Source organism: Oncorhynchus nerka, linkage group LG24, assembly GCF_034236695.1.
Source record: "Oncorhynchus nerka isolate Pitt River linkage group LG24, Oner_Uvic_2.0, whole genome shotgun sequence".
NCBI classification, from domain to species: Eukaryota; Metazoa; Chordata; class Actinopteri; order Salmoniformes; family Salmonidae; genus Oncorhynchus; species Oncorhynchus nerka.
The window spans coordinates 20322324-20348953 of NC_088419.1; the positions used below are offsets into that span (position 1 = coordinate 20322324).

Sequence of the window (26630 nt, forward strand, 5' to 3'; positions counted from 1 at the left end):
AGAAGGCAAAGGAAGGAAGGCATTTCATTGGGAGGATAAAGAATTCTCATTGATGTGGTACATTACATCTATCCATACGGTCATGTCAGTGGCTCCTTTCCTAATTCAAATGTTTGCTACTTATCTGCATCACATCTCAGAGAACAATTTTTCAAGAGGTAAAATACAAAAGGTTTTAATCTGACCAGAATGAAAATAAAACTTTTAGGCTACTTGTGGGAATTTAAAAACTTTTAAAGTAAAACATGTCTCTACTAGAAGCCACTGCATCAGCAGACCAAGACAAAACAACACTCCTCCTTTGACTGAGCAATCCATTAAGTAAAAGTAAAAGCCACTGAGACAGATACAGGGAGCAAGGTGGGGGTAGAGAAGTACATTCTGTTCACTCTCTCCACAGACAGAGTCGTGCCTAAGTGCATTTCCAATTAGTTCAAGAGATGAGAAACTGTCTGTCATTAGATAGCAAAGGGAATCCTGGCCAAAAACTACAGATAAGAGAGAGTGTTTCCGTCTGTGATTTTCATGGATATTGGAATACATGGAGTAGTGAAGATGCAATTCAACCAATATATAATGTGCACGAGGAAAGAAAGTGGATAGGGGGTTGAGAGAGAGATGGACAGTGAGGGGGTTGAGAGAGAGGAGAGTGGGGGCTTGAGAGAGAGAGAGGGATGGAGAGTGAGGGGGTTGAGAGAGAGAGATGGAGAGTCGGGGCTTGAGAGAGAGAGAGAGGGATGAGAGTGGGGGCTTGAGAGAGAGAGAGAGGGATGAGAGTGAGAGGGTTGAGAAAGAGAAAGAGATGAAGAGTGAGGGGGTTGAGCGAGAGATGGAGAGTGGGGGCTTGAGAGAGAGAGATGGATGGAGAGTGAGGGGGTTGAGAGAGAGATGGAGAGTGAGGGGGTTGAGCGAGAGATGGAGAGTGAGGGGGTTGAGCGAGAGATGGAGAGTGAGGGGGTTGAGCGAGAGATGGAGAGTGAGGGGGTTGAGCGAGAGATGGAGAGTAAGAGAGATTAAGATATGTACCGTACCTCTGGACTCTTGCGGTTCTGAAGGATCTGTTTGTCCGTGTCCTTGTTTGCAAAGAAGCGAGTGCATCCTCTGTTCAAATACTGCAACATAGACAAGAATCAGTAAACAGCAGCAGATTTCATGGATCAATATACCGCAGTATGACAGTTTTAACAATACCTAAAATATCTATTGAATATCCCATCAACGCTGGTCACATTTACATTTAAGTCATTTAGCAGACGCTCTTATCCAGAGCGACTTACAAATTGGTGCATTCACCTTATGACATCCAGTGGAACAGTAGTGCATCTAAATCTTTTAAGGGGGGGGGGGGGGTGAGAGGGATTACTTTATCCTATCCTAGGTATTCCTTAAAGAGGTGGGGTTTCAGGTGAATATAAGTCCAGGATGGTTTAACATGATCGTCAACACATCGGACACCATGCATGACCAGTTGCAATATGGCAAACTTGATGACTTTTGAAAGTCAAAGCAAAGTAATATATCCACATCACTGTCTCTGTGTGGACTCAAATACAGATTTTTTGTTTCTTGAGTCTTGAGGATTCACCATTGTTCACAGCAAAGAGTTTATATATGACACAAAAGACGTTTCTCCCTCTCTGTAATTGCTTTTGTGCGACTTTTAATGACTTCTCAGTAGCCTACTCTCTTCCTGCCTGTCACTAGAGATACGGCCTGATGGTGAGTGCGACGACAACTTCCCAGGTGGGTAGGAGAGAAAAACAAAACAGAATCCGGTGGCTTATCTTGTTTGTACGAGAGGAGTATTCTCAGCTGAAACGGAACAAAGGTTTTCATTACAGAGATAGGCCTTTGGGAGGATTCTGTATCTCTCTCCCTCCCCACCTCATTTTTTGTTTCCAGATCAGCAGAAAACAAGTTTCAAACGGATGAGACCATTAGAGGAAGGTAGCTCGGTCAGGTAGAAGTGCCTTGCTTACTGGCCAGAGGAATGGCTTCACTGGAGAGATAGAAATAAGAGGCACGGCCACACAGTACACACATTGATGAAAATATGAGAGGGGAGATGTAGCCTACCGCTGAAATCATATATGTGTCAGCATTGACGTTTGACTTAGTTAATCATATCTTTTCACTGCAACTTCCTTCCTGTCTAGCTGCTCAAACCCATTTTCCTATTCGGGATCCATTAGATGCAAATCTGTACTGGGTGTGAAAGAGAAGACACTTGACTTATATGGGTGCTGTTGTTAATTCTATATTCTAATCTGCACCTCTCGCAAGATGCGCCTGAGCCCTTGTAAAATGTCTGCCCGAGAGCCAGGATCTCCAAAGGTCAATAGTAATGTCCAAGTGGAATTGGATATCAGCAGAAATGTCACTGCCATTAACCATGCATCACCCCATTTGTTTATCTCCATTACAGTGGACGATATTGCTGTCAAGAAGTGGAGTCAAAGCACCTCATCTTCCTGAGGCTGAGCGGGACCAGAAACTGAAAGAGACTGAGGCTGAGCGGGACCAGACAGGGAAGTTTAAAAGAGGGACTCAATAGTGGACACAGCAGGAGGAGAGTTTTTACAACTTAGCTAAAAACCTGCCAGCTAACGATAACAGAACAGGCTTTCCTTAAAGTACAATGAGATGGATAGTTTTATTTGTGAAGTTGATGCCAAGAAAATAAACCATGGCTGAGTGTGCCATCTAGTGGTCTCCGAGCCACAGAGCAACATTAACAATTCATGCAAATGTCTATTATGACTTTTTATAGCAGCATTTTATCTTTAAGCTGAAACACCAAAAGGTGTGAGCCTCCTTAATAATTAATGATGCACCGCGATAATCAGAGGAGCTTCTCTGCCCCCCCTTGCAGAGACAGCAGAGACTGCATAGGACAGCGCAGTGTCCTTAGAATGACGAGACAAGGTTATACCTTTTTCGACTGAGACGAACCAAGCCGAGCAATACAGCGCCAGCCTGGTTACGTATCCACTCTGGAGGGACAAGACAGGGAACAAGGCAGGCCCGTAGGCCACACTCACCCTGAAGGCGTCTGGTGATTCCAGGTGGAACTTGGTCCTGATGTCCTCGGAAGCTCCAGCACACAGCCGGTAGAAGATGTGGTAGTTCCTCTCCTCCTGGCTCTGCTGGCAGATCCTGGATTTCTCCAGCAGGTAGTGGGACACGAAGCCTCCCACCACAGTATTCTAAGTGACACAACAACACATGTTCAATTAGCATCAGAACTGGGTTCAAATACTACTTTAAATAATGTTCAATATTTAAAGATGCAGTCTGGGCTCTTAATAAGCAATCATACATTTATAAAATATCTTATACGAATTGCTTTTTTTTATTTTAAAGATGTAACATATATGAAATGGATGACATATTACTCAAAAGTACTGGCTGAAATTACACAAAAGCTCTAGAGTCTAGAGCATCACTTTAAGATGGGCTTTATTAAGCTTGCCTGGTACAATGGAACAAACACAAGTCTCAAAACTAATCTCCACCCATCTGGCACTCGAGGCAAGCCAAAGCAGACACAAAGTATTTTAAAGAATTGTCAAATCACTATTTCGGTGTTGTTGTCTGATGATTTCATCGATAGTGAATTATTATAGAGTGGTGCGGCTGCACCTTTTCGTTGAAGTGGATCTCTACAAACTTCCCAAAGCGACTACTGTTGTTATTCCTGACAGTTTTAGCGTTTCCAAAAGCTTCTAGCAGGGGATTGGCTGTGGGATTGATGAAGAAGAAAAGCAATTAAAACACTACTCCATACTGTGGTATTAGGTCATGCTGCTGGGAAGTGAAATTCATATTTACCTTCAACTATTCTCTCATCAATATCTTGACCTGTTCCATAGGATGTTGTCAAGTATCTAAAGCGCAGAAAGAAATAATCAGAGTTAAAAGGGAAGTTTAAAGTTTTACATATGGCCTTATTTACACTCTGTTGTAGTTGATCCCACAAACAATTTTTATTTTATATTTTGTTTCGTTAGAGGTTGCACACACACACACACACACACACACACACACACACACACACACACAGTTGAAGTAGGAAGTTTACATACACTTAGGTTTGAGTCATTAAAAATCATTTTTCAACAACTCCACAAATTTCTTGTTATTAACAAACTATAGTTTTGGCAATTCGGTTAGGACATCTACTTTGTGCAGGACACAAGTAATTTTTCCTACAATTGTTTACAGACAGATTATTTCACAGTATCTCAATTCCAGTGGGTCAGAAGTTTACATACAAAATTACAGAAAATTATGTCATGGCTTTAGAAGCTTCTGATAGACTAATTGACATCATTTGAGTCAATTGGAGGTGTACCTGTGGTTGTATTTCAAGGCCTACTTTCAAACTCAGTGCCTCTTTGCTTGACATCATGGGAAAATCAAAAGAAATCAGCCAAGACCTCAGAACGTGTTGTAGACCAGTAAAACAAGCCCTATATCGACATAACCTGAAAGACTGCTCAGCAAGGAAGAAGCCACTACTCCAAAACTGCCATAAAAAAGCCAGACTACGGTTTGCAACTGCACATGGGGACAAAGATCATACCTTTTGGAGAAATGTCCTCTGGTCTGATGAAACAAAAATATAACTGTTTGGACAGAATGACCATCGTTATGTTTGGAGGAAAAAGGGGGAGGCTTGCAAGCCGAAGAACACTATCCCAACCGTGAAGCGCGGGGGTGGCAGCATCATGTTGTGGGGGTGCTTTGCTGCAGGAGGGACTGGTGCACTTCACAAAATAGATGGCATCATGAGGCAGGAAAATGATGTGGATATATTGAAGCAACATCTCAAGACATCAGGCATGAAGTTAAAGCTTGGTCGCAAATGGGTCTTCCAAATGGACAATGACCCCAATAATACTTCCAAAGCTGTGGCAAAATGGCTTAAGGACAACAAAGTCAATGTATTGTAGTGGCCATCACAAAGCCCTGACCTCAATCCTATAGAACATTTGTGGGTAGAACTGAAAAAGCATGCGCGAGTAAGGAGGCCTACAAACCTGACTCAATTACACCAGCTCTGTCAGGAGGAATGGGCCAAAAATTCACCCAACTTATTGGACCCAAGTCAAACATTTTAAAGGCAATGCTACCAAATACTAATTGAGTGTATGTAAACTTCTGACCCACTGGGAATATGATGAAAGAAATAAAAGCTGAAATAAATCACTCTCTCTATTATTATTCTGACATTTCACATTCTTAAAATAAAGTGGTGATCCTAAGACAGGGAATTTTTACTAGGATTAAATGTCAGGACTTGTGAAATACTGAGTTTAAATTTATTTGGCTAAGGTGTATGTAAACTTCCAACTTCAACTGTATATATAAAAAACAGTTCTAGGGATCAACTACAATCATATAGAGTGAAAATACGTCTACAGGTAAACATTTGTGAGCTTCCCCTTTAATGTCAGTACTCTCAGAATATACTTATTTTACATGAACCATTAGAAACAGCCTGCCAGATCAGACTGGGTCTGTGTCCCAAATGGTACCCTAATCCTTATACAGTGAACTACTTTTGACTAGCTCTGGTAAAACATAAAATAATGCACTACATAAGGATTGGTGTGCCATTTGGGACACATCCTGTGTGTTGACGATACACAGGGAATGTCATGACTTTACCGGAGGACAAACTTGGTGTTCTCAGTCTTCCCGGCACCAGACTCCCCGGACACGATGATGGACTGGCTCATCTTCAGCACCCTCATGTCCCTGTAGGCCTTGTCAGCTGACACACAGACATCCAGACAGTTGTTTACAATTTGTTAACCCTCTCTTTTTCCTCAGTGATACAAAATATCTCAATGGGATCATAAATTAAACCTATGGTTGCATTAGACATGCAAACTGTACAATGAATGCTCCTTGTACTTCTAAATCACATGCTAAATGACAGTATTCATTGTTAACCATTTACCTCAGTGACATACAACTTCTCTGAATGAGATCCTCAAGACGATGTTTGCATTAGCAAAGTCACACTGCACAATGAATTCTCACTGTTAATAGGCAGGGTTGGGTAGGTTACTTTCTAAATGTAATCCGTTACAGTTACTAGTTACCTGTCCAAAATTATAATCAGTAACTTCACTTGTGGATTACCCAAACTCAGTAACGTAATCTGATTACATTCCGTTACTTTTTAAAGATTACTTTCCCCTTAAGATGCATTAGAAGAAGACAAAAATGTATATGCTACCAATTGAACGACTTCTATTGCAGGATAAATAATGTTAAAGTTCACATATCTGGCCATATATGGATGTTGTATGTTACTTTATGGGTTGGTTATGTAGGCTTCTTCTAACCCATCGCTTTCTACTACATATAATACAATTAAATGATATCTTTACATTAAAAACCAAAGTCTATCAGAATTCCAGTCATTCAAATAAATGATCTTGATCTTCAAGAATAGGACTTGGAAATATGGAAGTGTAAGTTTAGCCAAATTGTTTTACCTGAGCACGACCCCAAAACTAAGGACTTATTAACCAGCCCTACTCTGTTGTTTATGATTGTGTTGTCATGGAGGACTGATTGGGCTCATTGATTAGAGTTGAAAAATAAATACTGCTCTCATGGAACGGCATGCTTTGAGCACTACTGAAAGTGCTATTGACGTGAAAAAGGAATGCCATATGCTGCATTTGCTATAGGCCTATTGTTTCAATAACAAAATGTTTCAATAACAAAATGTTTCAATAACAAAATGGCTGCTCCGCCTTTTTTTGGGGAAAAAGCTGGGCCTCGAAAAATGTAACCGTTCAAATTAATAGACAGAGATATGGATGCAAAGACTGACCATCCATGATATCAAAATGACTGTTTTAACCATGTTATAAGGCTATACAGTGTTTGTTTACATTTATTTACTTTACAAACGTTGGGGTAAAACAAGCTTATATTTTGGGTTCTCATGGAGTGTGACAGTTGAACTAAGATCATCAGGAATTTATAAGTTATATTCTTCAACAGTCAATGGATGTATATATCATTTATAAGTCCAAAAATGGATGTAGCATCTACAGATTGCTCCATTAAGTCTATCAAAAGTGTGCGAGTTTGAGAATGTGTCCATCAGGCCAATGGATTTTTAACATTTTATATCAGCATGAATTAGACTTGGGATGGGATCCGCACTATGCAGCTGTTGCAAGAGCGCATTTTCACAGGCTGTCCACTGGTTTCGAAAATAATGATTGATAGGCAACTTAAACTTCTTGAATTCAACCATTATTGGGCTCAAATACACATTTGTGAACAGTCAGCGACAACAACCAAAATCTGTAAGGTGCAAATAGCTAAATGAGAGAGCAGCAGTGTGATTTACATCAATGCGCTATGTAGATATTAATGATAAGTGATCTCTCTATCGCCGTAGACTACACCACTTGCAGTCATCCTTATCTCAGAGCGTTTATTCAAGTTGGATAGTCGCACCATTGGAAGACATAGCTTGGACTGTAGCCTACAAAAGTCCATTCCTGCTCTTTTCCCGCGATCCATCAAACACATTTGGTGTGTCGTCATAGGGGTCTCTGACCTCTGGTCACACTCGCTCAGGTGGAACACATTTGTGCCTTTTTTCAATGCTGATTTGAATGTCATTGAGAAAACAGAGAAGTGTCAAATATTTTTTTTGTAAACATCCTTTCTGAATGTAAAAGTAATCCTCAAAGTAATCATCTACTTTTTCAAAAGCATTTGTAATCTGATTACAATATTTTTGCTGGTAACATAACGGATTACAGTTAGTTTTTTTGCAATCCCTTACATGTAACGGCTCAGATTACATGTAATCCGTTACTCCCCAACCCTGTTAATAGGTAGCTAAATCACACTGGTAAGTAAAATGACTATAGACTGCCTGGTAGGCAGATGTGAAAGCGTAACACATTGTCAGCCCAAAAGTGGCAGGGACTTTGTGTCTGAGTCCCGAATGGCACCCTATTCTCTACATAGCACATTACTTTTTACCTATATAGTGCCCATAGAGCGCCGATCAAAAGTAATGCACTATACAGGGAATAGAGTGCCATTTGGAACCTTCCTTCCAGGTTCTCACCAATAGCGTAGACGTGGGGTGGAAGGGTGCCCAGGGACCTCCCATGGTACTGTTTAATGGTCTCGGGAGCATAGAGCTTTGGGATGTCATAGTAGGGGTTCACTGCTATCAGGATATTAGCTACAAACGTCTGTGAGAAAAACAAAGAGAAGTCAGAAATACTCTAGTACACATATAGGAATCTGTTTTTAATGAGACGCTGTACATTTGTGTTGATATGACACCCAGTTTTTTCTCAGTGACCTAAGAAAACACTTGAGTCCCATCACTGCTAAAAGGAATTGTCACTTCATAGGACAAAGCAGGCAGTTTCTCACTGCAACCACTAGATGCCACCTGTTGGAAAACAAGTGTCCCACCGGTCTCCTCTCCACACCTGCCGGCATTCACGTCCCCCTGCCTGCCCCCTGTCACATCAGAGGACCTAATTAAGTTCAGTGGGGAACAGGATAGCACTCCCTGGCTCTGTTCTGCTCCCTGGCTGATTATAGAGGTCACCTGAGCCTGGGGTAGACACAGGGGCCAGCAGGGAGAGTGACAACAAGAGCTAGCTGTGTGTGTGTGCCACTGTAACTGGCCTACCTCCCAGCAAACACCTGACACAGCCCTGAGTGACAATGACAAGCCCATCACGCCTGTCACACTGGGAAGCAGGGAGGGAGGGGACCCACCACAACACATACAGTAGGCACAGAGAGACTGAAGTGACAGGGCTTTAGCATGATAATGAGTGGGTGTTCTATTGAACTTACCCCTGCTGGTTCAACCTGTGGCCTGTTCACCATTGCGCAGACCAGATTGATGAGGAAGACAGCAGGATATAGCTATGTCTGTTATAAAGTACTTACATAAATTCTGTCTTTACTATACCGCACACGGACGTTGTTCAAGAGTGTGGCTTCATTCAAGTACATTAAAGAACCTGAAAAACAACAGATCTGAAGTAAGTTAAGCCAGACTAATCACAACTGTCAAAAGAAGAGGATCAAAATGAAAAACACATAAGAACTTAATGGCACAAAATGACATTCCTCAATCCTCAGGGGAATCATTTGCATCGGGCAACAGTTTCAGGGTTGTAATTTAGTTCATAACTTCATATAGTGCTGTAAAAACACTTAGGTGTCAGTTAGGGTAGCTTTATGAGATGGTGAGAAACAAAGACCTTGTGGAGACTGAAGCCTTTTGGTAAAACAAACTCACAGTTGTCTTCCACATGTTTGTTGACATCATCCTCAGCCGGAAACACTTGGTTGATCTGGGCCGTAAAGCTCTGAAAAAACAAGATGGAGGTGACAGATGATCAACTAGTCTTTTGTACTTTTAGCATGCCACTATGCTGACACTAGGCTGTTCTCTTTGTTGAAGAGTGGGCAACTACATCAAGTTCACGTGGCTTAGAACATTAAACAATACCCAAAGGAGAGAGAAAGGAGAACATTTTAATCATTAGGTATATTTGGATTCCAATCAATCTGCTTTCTTTTAATGATATAAATCAGGAGTCTTTTCAAGTCTGTCAATGTGTTATTTTTGCACTCCCAATGAGCTACTAAAAATACTGACTGTTCAGATGCCATTGCTGGTGGGGCCTGGCTCCAGGGCCTGGCGTACGCAGCAGTAAGTGACTAATCAGGGGACAATTGATTATTTGGAGAGAGGCAGAAACAGGATCTGGGAGCTAGCTAGAGAGGTGTTGGCTGGCTGCAAGCTCTTCCAGCCCATGGTTGTTAGTCAGCACCTCCACTGCAGAGTACAGCCACCGTGCCATATTCACTAGAGTTATCAGCACATATGCATGGCCCAGGAAAAACAATACAGCTAGACAAGTGCTGTGAGGCTGGAGCTAGTCTGGCGTTAGTAGGGTGTGTGTGTTTGTTACTCGTAGCACGTGTTTAGGGTAAACACATCTGGTGAACACTAAGGGTTATTTCAGAATCCTAAAAGCATCTCAAAGCGTGACTCAGTGTGTGATAGAACACCAAAGGGTTAGTCTGACTGATGAGATTTACTAGTCCCTCCCTCTCTCTCCACCCCTCCCTCCCTCTCTCTCCACCCCTCCCTCCTCTCTCTCTCCACCCCTCCCTCCCGCTCTACCCACCGCTCCCTCCCGCTCTACCCACCCCTCCCTCCCTCTCTACCCACCCCTCCCTCCCTCTCTACCCACCCCTCCCTCCCTCCCTCTCTACCCACCCCTCCCTCCCTCTCTCTCCACCCCTCCCTTCTCTCTCTCTCCACCCCTCCCTCCCCCTCTACCCACCCCTCTCTCCCTTCTCTCTCTCCACCCCTCCCTCCCTCTCCCTCTCTCTACCCCTCCCTCCCTCTCCACCCCTCCCTCCCTCTCCACCCCTCTCCCTCTCTCCACCCCTCCCTCCCCCTCTACCCACCACCTCTCCCTCCCTCTCAACCCACCCCTCTCTCCCTCCCTCTCTACCCACCCCTCCCTCCCTCCCTCCCTACCCACCCCTCCCTCCCTCCTTCCCTCTCTACCCACCCCTCCCTCCCTCCTTCCCTCTCTACCCACCCCTCCCTCCCTCCTTCCCTCTCTACCCACCCCTCCCTCCCTCTCCACTCTCCATTAAGTCCCAGAGAGCTTGAAAGAGAAGACGGTCACATGCTTCTGATTTGTCACAAAAACAAACTGTGTTAAAAGTTCATACTAAGGGGGGCAGCTAAGTCCAAGCCACAAATAAATACATAGTCTATCCCAATGTTTTCAAAGTTAGCTAATCCAATGTAAAGATATTTTTATTAAAGCATTTATGGGATACACATCCATGTTCATAGAATTCTGAACAAACATACAGTAAGTTCTCTTCTGCACTACTAGGCTAACCAAAGTTAGTGAAAGCTCACTGGCTGCTCCATTCTCCTTCTGCATGGATACATTCTCCTGGCCAGCCCCTATAACACAACACCAGCTAAAAGCCTTCTGCCATTTTACCTTACCACTCCACAAGTGATTCACTAGGGAAAAATTAACATGTTTAACATTTACATTTACATTACATTTAAGTCATTTAGCAGACGCTCTTATCCAGAGCGACTTACAAATTGGTGCATTCACCTTATGACATCCAGTGGAACAGTAGTGCATCTAAATCTTTTAAGGGGGGGGAGGGGTGAGAGGGATTAATTTATCCTATCCTAGGTATTCCTTAAAGAGGTGGGGTTTCAGGTGTCTCCGGAAGGTGGTGATTGACTCCGCTGTCCTGGCGTCGTGAGGGAGTCTGTTCCACCATTGGGGGGCCAGAGCAGCGAACAGTTTTGACTGGGCTGAGCGGGAACTGTACTTCCTCAGTGGTAGGGAGGCGAGCAGGCCAGAGGTGGATGAACGCAGTGCCCTTGTTTGGGTGTAGGGCCTGAGGTACTGAGGTGCCGTTCCCCTCACAGCTCCGTATGGGGCCCTGTCGTTAACAAATATTTGAGAAGTTTGTGTGGGGAACACATGTGGGTAAACATAAGACACTAGACTACTAAGTGGGTCTGATAGGCTGTGAAGTGTTTCCTACATAGTGCACAACTTTTGACCACTGCCCTAACTGCTGGTCAAAAGTAATGCACTATGTAGGGAAAAGGGGTGCCATATGGGATGCAGTCAGCCAGATCCTGCTCCCCCATGTGGGCCATGGGGCCCTGTCGTGTGCTCTCAGCTCCCTCCTGTGGGCCATGGGGCCCTGTCGTTTGCTCTCAGCCCCCTCCTGTGGGCCATGGGGCCCTGTCGTTTGCTCTCAGCTCCCTCCTGTGGGCCATGGGGCCCTGTCGTTTGCTCTCAGCCCTCTCCTGTGGGCCATGGGGCCCGGTTGGCCTCAGACCCTCCTGTGGGCCATGGAGCACTGTTGGCCTCAGCTCTCTCCTGTGGGCCATGGGGCCCTGTCGTTTGCTCTCAGCCCCCTCCTGTGGGCCATGGGGCCCTGTTGTTTGCTCTCAGCTCCCTCCTGTGGGCCATGGGGCCCTGTCGTTTGCTCTCAGCCCCCTCCTGTGGGCCATGGGGCCCTGTCGTTTGCTCTCAGCCCCCTCCTGTGGGCCATGGGGCCCTGTCGTTTGCTCTCAGCCCCCTGTGGGCCATGGGGCCCTGTCGTTTGCTCTCAGCCCCTCCTGTGGGCCATGGGGCCCTGTCGTTTGCTCTCAGCCCCCTCCTGTGGGCCATGGGGCCCTGTCGTTTGCTCTCAGCCCCCTCCTGTGGGCCATGGGGCCCTGTCGTTTGCTCTCAGCCCCCTCCTGTGGGCCATGGGGCCCTGTCGTTTGCTCTCAGCACCCTCCTGTGGGCCATGGGGCCCTGTCGTTTGCTCTCAGCACCCTCCTGTGGGCCATGGGGCCCTGTCGTTTGCTCTCAGCTCCCTCCTGTGGGCCATGGGGCCCTGTCGTTTGCTCTCAGCTCCCTCCTGTGGGCCACGGGGCCCTGTCGTTTGCTCTCAGCTCCCTCCTGTGGGCCACGGGGCCCTGTCGTTTGCTCTCAGCTCCCTCCTGTGGGCCATGGGGCCCTGTCGTTTGCTCTCAGCCCCCTCCTGTGGGCCATGGGGCCCGGTTGGCCTCAGCCCCCTCCTCTGGGCCATGGGGCCCGGTTGGCCTCAGCCCTTTCTTGTGGGCCACGGGGCCCGGTCGGCCTCAGCCCCCTCCTGTGGGCCATGGGGCCCGGTTGGCCTCAGCCCCCTCCTGTGGGCCATGGTGCCTGGCTGGGCCAGCAATTTAGCCTGTGTCTCAAATGGCACTCTTGTCCATCACCCTATTCCATATGTAGAGCACTACTTTGAAAGTATTAACACTATATAGGGAATAGGTTGCTATTTGGGATGCGGCCTTAGTCTCTCCACATAAAGAGGCACAGCAAGAGGGATTTAAAATCTCCAAGGTTGAAGAAGCCAAGGTGACATACAGTCAGTTCATTCTTTCCTGCAATGGGCCCAGACTGGCAGGATTTCATAGCACTGAGCCACGTGAGGTGACTGAAGTTTAGAGGAGCGGGAGAGGGAGAGAAGGAAGGGGAGGAGGATGACGCAATGCCCCCTGAATTTAAACATGTCCCTCCCCCCTCGGTCTCTTGCTCTTTCACAGACACCAAGGCAGAGTGAAACAGTCCAGAAACTGTCAGCGTCCCAAATGGTACCCTATTCCCTTTATAGTGCAATATTTTCAACCAGGACTCACAGGGCTCCGGTCTAAAGTAGTGTACTGTATAGAGAATAGGGTGCCATTGGGGACGCAGCCCCAGTCAGGAACACATTACCTAATGCTGTGGGCCACAGAGTCCGCCATTGTGGCTAAAGCTGAGTGTGACGTGGTGCCATGCACTGAGCAATGCCTCTCTCCTGAAGTCCCCCTACAGGGGTCTACCAGGCTGCGTATGCCGCTGCGGCTCTGAGTGGATCGGGTGACATGGGAGCTCACCGTACACTGGCACAAACTGGCTGCCACTGGACAGAACACACATTGTGCCCCTCAGACTCCGTGTTAAGGCCCAGAACTGACCATAACGTCCGGAGAATGGACACATCCGTTACGCGCACACGCACACACACGCACACACGCGCACACACGCACACACGCACACAGCTTCCTTCATAATAAAGGATCTGACAGAGTCCCATGCTTTATGGGCCGGATGTAAACACACTAAGTGAACAGATTGTTTGAGGACGACGTTCAGCTGATGACAGAGCCACACAAGGAAGCATGAGTTACCATAGAAACTGGGTTTGGCTAACATCAAAAACTTTGTGTAACACATGATCTAGCCTAGTGAAAAAGTGAATTAACAGTGACTGGTGGCTTCTATGGGAAAGCCTACTTGATCTCAGATACTGGGGCTTCATTTTGTACCAGTGTTGGAAGTTACCCTCTGTCGGGTATCACGTATAGGGTGCCCTCTGTCGGGTATCACGTATAGGGTGCCCTCTGTCGGGTATCCCGTATAGGGTGCCCTCTGTCGGGTATCCCGTATAGGGTGCCCTCTGTCGGGTATCCCGTATAGGGTGCCCTCTGTCGGGTATCCCGTATAGGGTGCCCTCTGTCGGGTATCCCGTATAGGGTGCCCTCTGTCGGGTATCCCGTATAGGGTGCCCTCTGTCGGGTATCCGTATAGGGTGCCCTCTGTCGGGTATCCCGTATAGGGTGCCCTCTGTCGGGTATCCCGTATAGGGTGCCCTCTGTCGGGTATCCCGTATAGGGTGCCCTCTGTCGGGTATCACGTATAGGGTGCCCTCTGTCGGGTATCACGTATAGGGTGCCCTCTGTCGGGTATCCCGTATAGGGTGCCCTCTGTCGGGTATCACGTATAGGGTGCCCTCTGTCGGGTATCCCGTATAGGGTGCCCTCTGTCGGGTATCCCGTATAGGGTGCCCTCTGTCGGGTATCCCGTATAGGGTGCCCTCTGTCGGGTATCACGTATAGGGTGCCCTCTGTCGGGTATCCCGTATAGGGTGCCCTCTGTCGGGTATCCCGTATAGGGCGCCCGCTGCAGCTTTTCTAGAAAGAGAGCTACTTCCAAAAAATTAAACACATCGCAAGCTACAATTATTTTTTTCTAGCTTTCAAATAGGCACATTCTTCTCTTCTCTCCCCCTGGGTCCTAATTGCACAAGAGAAAGTAGTCTGTCAACATACTTGGTAAAAGAATGCTTAATAAACAACTCTAAGGGGGACCTATAAAATATGACCCCCCTCCAAAAAATTATGTTTAATATTTTCCTAAATGATGTTCTGAGTTTTATTTGCCTGGTTTAAGATTTGTTTTAGTTTTTCACTCTTAAAATTACAATTGTTCACAAAGAAAAAACTAATTGGATGTTCTGAGTCCATGTTAATGCTTAAATCATATCAGAAGACAATTATTTTTAGGTCTCGAAGAAAACTAACACATTTAGATTTTTTTGTATAATTCACTTTAATTGTGCATCTGGCCCTTTAATTGCGCACCTAGTGAGTAAGGAATGTGCCGGTCTAGCGATGGTTCTGTACTGTTGCTGCTCATTTCATGGCAAAGTTTGCAAATGATATACAGGGCATTCAGAAAGTTTTCAGACCTCTTGACTTTTTCCACATTTTGTTACGTTACAGCCTTATTCTAAAATGGATTCAATTGATGGGGGAAAACAATCTACACACAATACCCAATAACGACAAAGCAGAAACACGTTTTTAGAAAATGTATCAAATGTATAATAAATCAAAAACAGAAAAGTCACATTTACATAAGTATTCAGACCCTTTACTCAGTACTTTGTTGAAGCACCTTTGGCAGCGATTACAGCCTCAAGTATTCTTAGGTATAACACTACAAGCTTGGCACACCTGTATTTGGGGAGTTTCTCCCATTCTTCTCTGCATATCCTCTTAAGCTCTATCAGATTGGATGGAGAGCTTTGCTGCACAGATATTTTCAGGTCTCTCCAGAGATGTTCGATCAGGTTCAAGTTTGGGCTCTGGCTGGGCCACTCAGACATTCAATGACTTGTCCCGAAGCCACTCCTGCATTGTCTTGCCGTTGTCTTTGCCTCGATCCTGTCTATTGTCCCTGTCCCTGCTGCTGAAAAACATCCCCACTGCATGATGCTGCCACTACCATGCTTCACCGTAGAGATGATGCTAGGTTTCCTCCAGGCGTGATGCTTGGCATTCAGGCCAAATAGTTCAATCTTGGTTTTATCAGACCAGAGAATCTTGTTTCTCATGGTCTGAGAGACTTTAGGTGCCTTTTGGCAAACTCCAAGCGGGCTATCATGTGCCTTTTACTGAGAAGCGGCTTCCGTCTGGCCACTCTACCATAAAGGCCTGATTGGTGGAGTGTTGCAGAAATGGTTGTCCTTCTAGAAGTTTCTCCCCATCTCAACAGAGGAACTCTACAGCTCTGTCAGAGTGACCATCGGGTAACTTGGTCACCTCCCTGACCAAGGCCCTTCTCCCCCGACCACTAGCTCTTGGTTGTTCCAAACTTCTTCCATTTATGAATGGAGGCAAGTGTGTTCTTGGGGATCTTCAATGGTGCAGACATGTTTTGGTACCCTTCCCCAGATCTATTTCTCGACACAATCCTCCTACAGACAATTCCTTCGACCTCATGGCTTGGTTTTTGCTCTGACATGCACTGTCAACTGTGGGACCTTATATAGACAGGCGTGTGCCTTTCCAAATCATGTACAATTAATCAAGTTGTAGAAACATCTCAAGGATGATCAATGGAAACAGGATGCACCTGAGCTTAATTACCAGTCTCTGAATACTGAATACTTAAACTACCGTTCAAAAGTTTGGGGTCAGTTAGAAAGGTCCTTGTTTTTGAAAGAAAAGCACATTTTTTGTCCAGTAACCCCTATTGGCCATTGAAAGGGATATCAACCAGATTCCTTTTTCTACGTATTCCCTAAGGTGTCTACAGCCTTTAGACGTAGTTTCACGCCTTTATGTTGAAGAATGAGCGTAAACGACTACATTGCGTAAGTGGCCAGCTGAGGGCTCTCAGAGTGATTCTTGCGTAAAAGACAGAGGTAGTCATTTTTCCACTCGCTCCTACTGAAAAGCCAATTGTCCTGGTTGATATATTATCTAATAGATATTTGAAAAACACCTTGAGGATTGATTATAAAAAACGTTTGCCATGTTTCTGTCGATATTATGGATATAATATGGAATTTTTTTCGGCGTTGTCGTGACCGCTATTTCCGGTGGATTTCTCAATATAACGTGACCAACAAACGGAGGTATTTTGGGTATTAAAATAATCTCTATGGAACAAAAGGAACATTTGCTGTCTAACTGGGAGTCTCGACAGTGAAAACATCAGAAGATCATCAAAGGTAAACGGTTCATTTGATTGCTTTTCTGATTTTCGTGACCATGCTTCCTGCTGCTAGCTGGACATAATGCTATGCTAGGCTATCGATAAACTTACACAAACGCTTGTCTTGCTTTGGCTGTAAAGCATCATTTCAAAATCTGAGATGACAGGGTGATTAACAAAAGGCTAAGCTGTGTTTCGCTATATTTCACTTGTGATTTCATGAATATTAATATTTTCTAGTAATATTTTTTCACCGTTGCGCTATGCTAATTAGTGTAGTTGATGACAATTCTCCCGGATCCGGGATGGGTAGTTCCAAGAGGTTTAAGAACATACAATTGATCAAATAAAGTTGTTAATGTTGTAAATGTCACGCCCTGACAGTAGATTGCTTTGTAAGTTTCTATTTTTAGTTTGGTCAGGGTGTAATGTGGGTAGGTATTCTATGTTATAGGTCTAGGTTTTCTTTTTCTATGTGTTTGGCCTGGTATGGCTCTCAATCAGGCAGCTATCGTTGTCTCTGATTGAGAGCCATACTTAGGTAGCCTGTTTTCCCATTTTGAGTTGTGGGTGATTATCCCCTGGTTAGTGTTTTTTGCACCTGTCAGAACTGTTCGGTTATGGGTTTGTTGTTTTTGTTCGTGTATTCCTTCTGGATTAAAAGTATTATGGATACGTACCACGCTGCACTTTGGACTTCCTCTCCTTCCACCAATGAAAATTGTTACAGTAAATGACTATTGTAGCTAGAAACGGCTGATTTAAAAAAAAAGAAGGAATATTTACATAGGCGTACAGAGGCCCATTATCAGCAACCATCACTCCTGTGTTCCAATGGCACATTGTTAGCTAATCCAAGTTCATAATTTTAAAAGGCTAATTGATCATTAGAAAACCCTTTTGCAATTATGTTAACCCAGCTGAAAACTGTTGTTCTGATTGAATAAGCAATAAAACTGGCCTTCTTTAGACTAGTTGAGTATCTGGAGCATCAGCATTTGTGGGTTCGATTACAGGCTCAAAATGACCAGAAACAAAGTGCTTCCTTCTGAAACTCGTCAGTCTATTCTTGTTCTGAGAAATGAAGGCTATTCCATGAGATAAATTGCCAAGAAACTGAAGCTCTTGTACAACACTGTGTACTACTCCCATCACAGAACAGCACAAACTGGCACTAACCAGAATAGAAAGAGTGGGAGGCCCCGGTGCACAATTGAGCAAGAAGACAAGTATGTGTTTTGCGGGTACTATTTAATGAAGCTGCCAGTTGAGGACATGCGGCATCTGTTTCTCAAACTAGACACTAATGTACTTGTCCTCTTGCTCAGTTGTGCACAGAGGCCTCCCACTCCTCTTTCTATTGTGGTTAGAGCCAGTCTGAATCTAGTTGGTGATCCCTGATCTGCAGGTTCCAGTTCCACTGCTTTTTTTCATTGTTCCCCCTCTAATCAGGGACTGATTTAGGTTGGAATTAATGATTAGGTAGAACAGTAAACCCTCAGGTTCCGGACTTCGTAGGGTAAGAGTTGAGCACCCTTAATCTATAGGGTACCGTCTAAAAACGAACTCTTGCAGTTTTTAAAGTAGATGTTTCACTGGTGGCCTCCACACCACACCATTATGTAAATTCTCTGGGTGGAAAATATTACAGTGATCATGGACGTCTGTTTTTGAACATGCATGTGTGATCACCCACCTTTTGCCCCTGTTTCAGCGGCTCGATGGTCAAACTGTCTGCTCCTATGTCCACTATGGTCCCCAGCTGGAACCCATCTCCTGGGTGGGGCGCCCACACCGGCTTCCCATCCTCCATGACACTACAAGACAAGAGGACAGACACAAGGGGCCATTAGAGGCTGGTTCCTTTCCTAAAGCCATCAAAAACTGTGTATGGAATGGCTAATACTCACTCCCAGTATGCTTTAAAATTGAATAGCCTATATTTCTAAATCCTATTTTCAAAGTGTTTGCTTAATTTCACTGGCACTGGACTTATACCCAAATGGCACCCTATTCCCTTTATAGTGAACTACTTTTGCCCAGGGCATTTGGGGTGCACACTAATTGTAGAGTATTTGCCTACCCTAAGCAGATGAGCAGCACACCAGCAGATTCAGGTTAAACACATTCTCCTGGGCCTTGCTGTGGCCAGGTCTCCAATAATCATGTTGTTGAGTCCAACCACCAGCTGATCCTGTTACTGTGGTGAGATTACAATACAGTAGAATGAGCAGCCTAACAGCCCCTCAGGGAAATCTGCAGCCACCCCAGGCTGTTGTGTTGTGATCCATAAAAAACACAAAGCCTAAAGGGATGACAGACAGGCCACAAACTACTTCAATGTGTAGGCCTAAGTCTGGGCCAAAACAACTCTGACGTAAGACCCCATAGAGCAGCGTCTCCCAAACTCGGTCCTGGGGAACCGAAGGGAAGCATGTTTAGTTGTTTTGCCCTAGAACTAAACAATATTTTGTTCTTGCTTGATACCGTAAGAAAGCCCAAGTCAGCTATACCTGCGCCAAAACTCTGCTACTTGTCCATCCTATAGCTTGTTCTCCATCTTCTTTTTAAATAGTGAGCAAACATGATTTCAGCACTTTTATTTCCCTGACTGATCAAAACTAGCTTTCTCATGCTCTCTTGTTTCTCTGTATCAGACATATAGTGAGCAATATGTTAGGAACAATAAATCGGAATATAAATCGCAGTATCAAATCGCAATACATATCGTATAGGCCCCCTAAGTATTGGGATAATATCGTTACTTAAGGAGCCTTGCAATTCTCAGCAGTAACATTAGCGGCACACTGGAGCCGGATGCCCACATTTAAGTTTCTCCAATTCAGAGTTTGTTCCAGATAGGGGTCTGTTGACCGAGAATTGAGACACAAATCTGTAGAGTTTGTCCAGGTCCCAGGACCTTATGGTGTCCAGACTCCTAGACCTTAGTGCTGCTTTTGACACCATCGATCACCACATTCTTTTGGAAAGATTGGAAACCCAAATTGGTCTACACGGACAGGTTCTGGCCTGGGTTAGATATTATCTGTCGGAAAGATATCAGTTTGTCTCTGTGGATGGTTTGTCCTCTGACAAATCAACTGTAAGTTTCAGTGTTCCTCAAGGCTTTGTTTTAGGACCACTATTGTTTACACTATATATTTTACCTCTTGGGGATGTCATTCGAAAACATAATGTTAACTTTCACATTAAAATACAGGTGCCACTGACACAAATAACTATGCTAAAATTAAAAGCAAACAAACTCAATGAGTGAAATGTCAGACTAAGCCTAGTTTGTTCAGCATCTCCACAGGGGTTTTCCCTCTTGTGAAACAATGGAATAGCTAGGGCCTGATCAACTTGGCACTGACAATGAGCCTTAGTCCAGAATTGTAATTGACAAACTAATAGGCCTGGTTGTGTTTAGCTGCTTTCACGTCTAAGGGGTGTGCTGATCCTATTAACCTACTAAAAAGGGTGAGATCATAAATAATAATGGAACATATTTTCTTGTTATAAGAAGAGGAACACTAGTAAAGCCAACCAAATGATGTCCAGGCCTATTCACAATGTTACTGGCCACAACAACAAACGATACAACTAGCCTACATGGGTGCTTGCCTGCAATCTTAAAGTTATTTTTGTCTGGTAATCAAAGTGGAACAAACTTCCTTAAGCTGGAGAGTTTTGAATGTGGACCGTCAATCATAATAACCTCTATAACAATTCAGCACTGTGCCAAGAGCTGACTGGGTCTTTGCTTTTCACATCATCCTAAAATAAGCCAAATTCAATAATACCCAAAATATCACATCATCCATTCAAACACGGAACTCTCCATGCCTCAGCAGCATAGAAGGCTCTAACTAAGATTCCAGGAATGTCCCTTTATCCAATCAGGTGTAGCAAAGCATAGGTCAAAGGTTGCTAGTAACTTATTGGCTGGGCTGTAAAAATCACCTGCCAATGTAAGTACTACACATCACATCCTCATTCTGAAGTGTAATTCCATCTGAATATACTATCAAATCAAAGTTGATTGGTCACGTACACAGACTTGCAGATGTTATTGCAGGTGCAGCGAAATGCTTGTGTTTCTAGTTCCAACAGTGCAGTAATACAAAACAATACACACATGATCCAAAAAGTAGAAATTAAGAAATTAAGACATTTCAGAACGAGCAACGTCGGAGAGCATTAGTGAGGTCGGGCACTGATGCTGGCCGATTAGGCTTGGCTCTGTGGTAGTGAAACTCATGCAAAACTCATGACTCCAATATTAGCAGGCAGTGTTTAGACTGTCCACTTTGAAGTGCTAAGACGGAGTGGCTATATAAGGAATGGAACATATATGAACAGGGCCTGCTACCATTATAACCTATACAGCTGTCAGATGTGGGCATTAACAAGCAAGAACTGAGATGGAAAGATAATGGTGGAGAAAGGTCAAGAGGAGTTATTTTCGTATAGAGGGAGGGGATTCTATACGTAATGCAAAGATGGGAGAACTATAAGGCAAATAGGAGTTGTTCATGTACATACAAGGAGTGACTATATGTGCAATGTAAAGACGGGAAAAACTATAAAGTCAGAACTCTGTAATTAGAGAATTTTGTCTTTTCCATGGAAGGGCTGTTACGTTTGTAATAAAGTCTAAATTGAATTCACAAGTTCCGGTATCTGTGCAAATATTTGACTCAAGATTTTCCACAACAGCTCGCAGTCGGCGTTCCAATTCATCCCAAAGGTGTTCGATGGGGTTGAGGTTAGGACTCTGTGCAGGCCAGTCAAGTTCTTCAACACATCTCGACAAACCATTTCTGAATGGACCTCGCTTTGCGCATGGGGACATTGTCATGCTGAAACAGGAAGGGGCCTTCCCTAAACTGTTGGCACAAAGTTGGAAGCACAGAATTGTCTAGAATGTAATTGTATGCTGTAGCGTTAAGATTTCCCTTCACTGGAACTAAGGGACCTAGCCCGAACCATGAAAAACAGCCCCAGACCATTATTCCAACTTTACAGATGACACTATGTATTGGAGAAGGTAGCGTTCTCCTGGCATAAGCCAAACCCAGAATTGTCCGTCAGACTGCCAAATGGTGAAGTGTGATTCATCACTCCAGAGAATGCGTTTCCACTCCTCCAGAATCCAATGCTTTACACCACCCCAGCCGAAGCTTGGCATTGTGCATGGTGATCATAGGCTTGTGTGCGGCTGCTCGGCCATGGAAACCTATTTCATGAAGCTACTGACGAACAGTATTTGTGCTGACGTTGCTTCCAGAAGCAGTTTGGAACTCTGTAGTGAGTGTTGCAACCGAGGACAGACTATCTTTACGTGCTACGTCGCTCGGCGGCCCCGTTCTATGAGCATGTGTGGCCCACCATATCACGGCATGAAAGTTGTTGCTCCTAGACATTTCTACTTCACAATAACAGTACTTACAGTTGACCCAAGGAGCTCTAGCAGGGCATACATTTGACGAATTCACATGTTGGAAAGGTGGCATCCTATGACGGTGCTACATTGAAAGTCACTGAGCTCTTAAGTAAGGCTGGTCTACTGCCAATGTTTGTCTATGGAGATTGCATGGCTTTTGACACCTTGTAGAGTCCATGCACTAACAAATTGAGGCTGTTCTGAGGGCAAAAGGGGTTCAACTCAATATCAGGAAGGTGTTCTTAATGTTTTGTACACTCAGAATATAATGGTGTGTATAGACAGTATGAACGCTATATGAATAGAAAAGGTGTGTAAAGCAGTAGTTATACTGTATTTGATGAGTCATGACTAGAATACAGTGTATACATGTGAAGTGATCAAACAGTATGAACATTATTAAAAGTGACCAGTGTTTAATGACTATGTACATAGGGCAGCAGTCTAAGATGCAGGATAGAGTACCGGGTGGTAGCCAGCTACTAACGGTGACTAAGGTTCAGGGCAGGGTACTGGGCGGAGGCCGCTAGTGGTGACTAGGAGGCCGGCGGAGGCTGGCTAGCAGCTAGTGGTGACTAGGAGGCCGGCGGAGGCTGGCTAGCAGCTAGTGGTGACTAGGAGGCCGGCGGAGGCTGGCTAGCAGCTAGTGGTGACTGTTTACTAGGTATTCTCTATTATCTGTCCATAATATCTCGCTACACCTGGCCAATAACGGTACGGCACATGGCTAACGTCACTCTGACCAGTCTCTATTGAGGAGTGGGAAGTATTCCCAATACTAAGACACGTGACATCAGCACTGATGACGCAGGATTATTTGAATTAGTGTGTCAAAGAATCATTCCTGAAAACACATCAGGATCAGTGGAGGCTGCTGAGGGGAGAACGGCTCATAATAATGTCTGGAACGGAGCCAAATGGAATGGCATCAAACCATGTGTTTGGCATATTTGATGCCACTCCTCCCCAATTAAGGTGCCACCAACCTCCTGTGGATCAGGATATGAGGTCAATACTCAAAATCCCTCCTGGCTTCCTGATGACACGTTCACGGGTCGCTTATCAGATTAACCCAGTTAAATATTACTTTAGGACATTTCCATTCCGCCATTCAAGGTATGGTGGTGGTCTTAGTTCAGTAGAAACGGAATGCAATCCAGTTTGCATTTCAAGATGACTAGAATAACTACTATTACTAGGCCATAAGTAAATATTTGGATGCAAACAAACGGTGTGCCCACCCACAAATAAAGCAGTAGCCTACTCTATTCACATTATCCAAATGTGTTACTAGAACTGCCTTGGCAAGCCATGCAGAGCAGAACAAAGAGTGGCAAGACCGATCGTGAAAACCACCCACAGCAGCCAACACTCTGCATCTGAATATCTGACAGTGTAGCTTCAACTCAAATCCCATTTTATCTGTCACATACACATACAGTGGGGCAAAAAAGTATTTAGTCAGCCACCAATTGTGCTAGTTATCCCACTTAAAAAGATGAGAGAGGCCTGTAATTTTCATCATAGGTACACTTCAACTATGACAGACAAAATGAGAAAAAAAATCCAGAAAATCACATCAGTGATGTGTATGGCGAGGGACTTGAAGCTTCCACCTTCTCCACTGCGGCCCCGTCGATGTGGATAGGGGCGTGCTCCCTCTGCTGTTTCCTGAAGTCCATCATCAAATCAAATTGTATTAGTCACATGCGCTGAATACAACAGGTGTAGACCTTACAGTGAAATGCTTACTTACGAGCCCCCAACCGACAGTGCAGTTTAAAAAAAATACGGATAAGAATAAGAGAGAAAAGTAACAAGTAATTAAAGAGGAGCAGTAAAAAATTACATTATATACAGGGGGGTGCCGGTACAGAGTCAATGTGCGGAGGCACCGGTTAATTGAGGTAGTATGTACATGTAGGTAGAGTTAATTAATGTGACTATGCATAGATGACAACAGAGAGTGGTAGTGGTGTGGAGAGGGGCTTCACACCATTGCCACAATCAGCTCCTTTGTTTTGTTGAAGTTGAGTGAGAAGTTATTTTCCTGGCACCACTCTCCCAGGGCCCTCACCTCCTCCCTGTAGGCTGTCTCATCATTGTTGGTAATCAGGTCTACTAATATTGTGTCATCTGCAAACTTGATGATTGAATTGTAAGCGTGCGTGGCCACGCAGTCATGGGTGAACAGGGAGTACAGGAGTGGGCTGAGCACACACCCTTGTGTTGCCCCTATGTTGAGGATCAGCGAAGTGGAGGTGTTGTTTTCTACCTTCACCCCCTGGGGGCGACCCGTTAGGAAATCCAGGACCCAGTTGCACAGGGCAGGGTTTGGACTCAGGGCCCCGAGCTTAATGGTGAGCTTGGAGGGTATGCTGAGCTATAGTCAATGAACAACATTCTTACATAGGTATTCCCATTGTCCAGATGGGGTAGGGCAGTGTGCAGTCCGATGGCGATAGCATCATCTGTGGATCTATTGGGGCGGTAAGCAAATTGAAGTGGATCTAGGGTGTCAGGTAAGATAGAGGTGATATGATCCTTAACTAGCCTCTCAATGACTTCATGATGACGTGGGGCAATAGTAATTTAGTTCAGTTACCTTTGCTTTCTTGGGTCGAGGAACAATGGTGGACATCTTGACGCAAGTGGGGACAGCAGACTGGGATAGGGAGAGATTGAATATGTCCGTAAACACCCCACCCAGCTGGTCTGCGTACGCTCTGATGACGCAGCTATGGATGCCGTCTGGGCCGGCAGCCTTGCCTTGTCCAGAAGTAAGACGGTGTCCGCCAACGTGGCTGGTTTTCCCTTTGTAGTCCGTGATGGTCTGTTGACCCTGCCACATACGTCTGGTGTCTGAGCCGTTGAATTGTGACTCCACTTTGTCTCTGTACTGACGCTTTGCCAGTTTGATTGCCTTACGGCAGGAATAACTACACTGTTTGTATTCAACCATATTCACAGTCACCTTGCCATGGTTAAATAAGGAGGTTCGCACTTTCAGTTTAGCGTAAATTCTCCCATCTATCTACGGTTTCTGGTTTGGGTAGGTTTTAATAGTCAGAGGTTACGACATCTCCTATACACTTCCTGATGAACTCAGTCACCGCATCCATGTATTTGTCGATGTTATTCTCTGAGGCTACCTGGAACATATCCCAGTCCGCATGATCTTGAAGCATGGATTCCGATTGGTCAGACCAGCGTTGAATAGACCTTAACAGAAAGTACCCGTGCTGAGTTTGTGCCTAAAGGAAGGGAGGAGCAAAATGGAGTCATGATCAGGGAGGGCGGGGCATTTCAAAAAGTTGAGTAGTAGTGATCTAATGTTTTCCCAGCGCGAGAACTACAGTCAATGTGTTGGTAGAACTTCAGTAGCGTTTTCCTCAGATTTCCTTTGTTAAAATCGCCAGCTACAATAAATGCAGCCTCAGGATATGTGGTTTCCAGTTTGCATCCAGTGTAGTTCTTTGAGGGCCACCGTGGTATTGGCTTGAGGGGGACAATACACAGTTGTGACTATAACCGAAGATAATTCTCTTCGGAGGTAATATGGTTGGCATTTGATTGTGAGGTATTCTAGGTCGGGTGAACAAAAGGACTTGAGTTTCTGTATGTTATCACAATCACGCCATGAGTAGCTAATCATGAAACAAATACCCCCGCCTTTCCTCTTCCCTGGAGAGTTCTTTATTCCTGTCTGCGCGATGTACTGAGAACCCAGCTTGTTGTATGGACGGGGACAGTATATCCCGAGAGAGCCATGTTTCAGTGAAACAGTATGTTACAATACCTGATGTCGCTATGGAAGGAGATCCTCCCCTGAGCTCATCTACTTTATTATCCAGAGACTGAGCATTAGCAAGTAATATACTGGAAGTGGTGGATGGTGTGCACAACACCTGAGTCGGACTAGAAATCCACTCCGAATGCCTCTTCTCCGCCTGCAGTGTTTTGGAGCAGCCTCTGGTTGAAGTTAAATTGCACTGGTGGGTACGAACAAAGGATCCAATTCAGGAAAGTCGTATTCCTGGTCATAATGATGCTCTGACATCCAAAAGTTATTTCCAGCTGTATGTAATAAAAAAATATTTAAAAAAACAAGGCAAATAATGTAAGAAATAACTCACACAAAAAAAATACTGCAAAGTTTCTTAGGAGCTAGAAGCAGAGCTGCCTTACATCTTACTATAGAATTATTGAAGGTTCAACGTTCACCGAAAAGGACTGAAAATACACGTAGGCCCAAGTGTTCACAAACAGAATTGCTGTCACATTCTAGC

At 44.7% G+C, this 26630-nt stretch overlaps 1 protein-coding gene across 4 annotated transcripts in view; it reads right to left on the reverse strand.

The window, feature by feature from the left end:
• LOC115107637 (unconventional myosin-VI-like) overlaps window positions 1–26630 on the reverse strand; it is a 157375-nt gene that overhangs the window by 104894 nt on the left and 25851 nt on the right. For 3 of the 4 annotated variants that reach the window (XM_065008696.1, XM_029631094.2, XM_065008694.1), the window contains exons 2-10: window positions 18592–18712; window positions 9323–9392; window positions 8968–9041; window positions 8120–8249; window positions 5674–5779; window positions 3832–3887; window positions 3643–3740; window positions 3042–3206; window positions 1032–1112 (exon numbers count right to left, since the gene is read on the reverse strand). In XM_065008696.1, coding sequence (XP_064864768.1) covers window positions 1032–1112; window positions 3042–3206; window positions 3643–3740; window positions 3832–3887; window positions 5674–5779; window positions 8120–8249; window positions 8968–9041; window positions 9323–9392; window positions 18592–18708 — 897 coding nt within the window. In that variant the 5' untranslated portion in view covers window positions 18709–18712. Of the gene's footprint in view, window positions 1–1031; window positions 1113–3041; window positions 3207–3642; window positions 3741–3831; window positions 3888–5673; window positions 5780–8119; window positions 8250–8967; window positions 9042–9322; window positions 9393–18591; window positions 18713–18978; window positions 19042–26630 lie in introns of those variants that run through there. The other variant, XM_065008695.1, reaches the window with a different exon arrangement.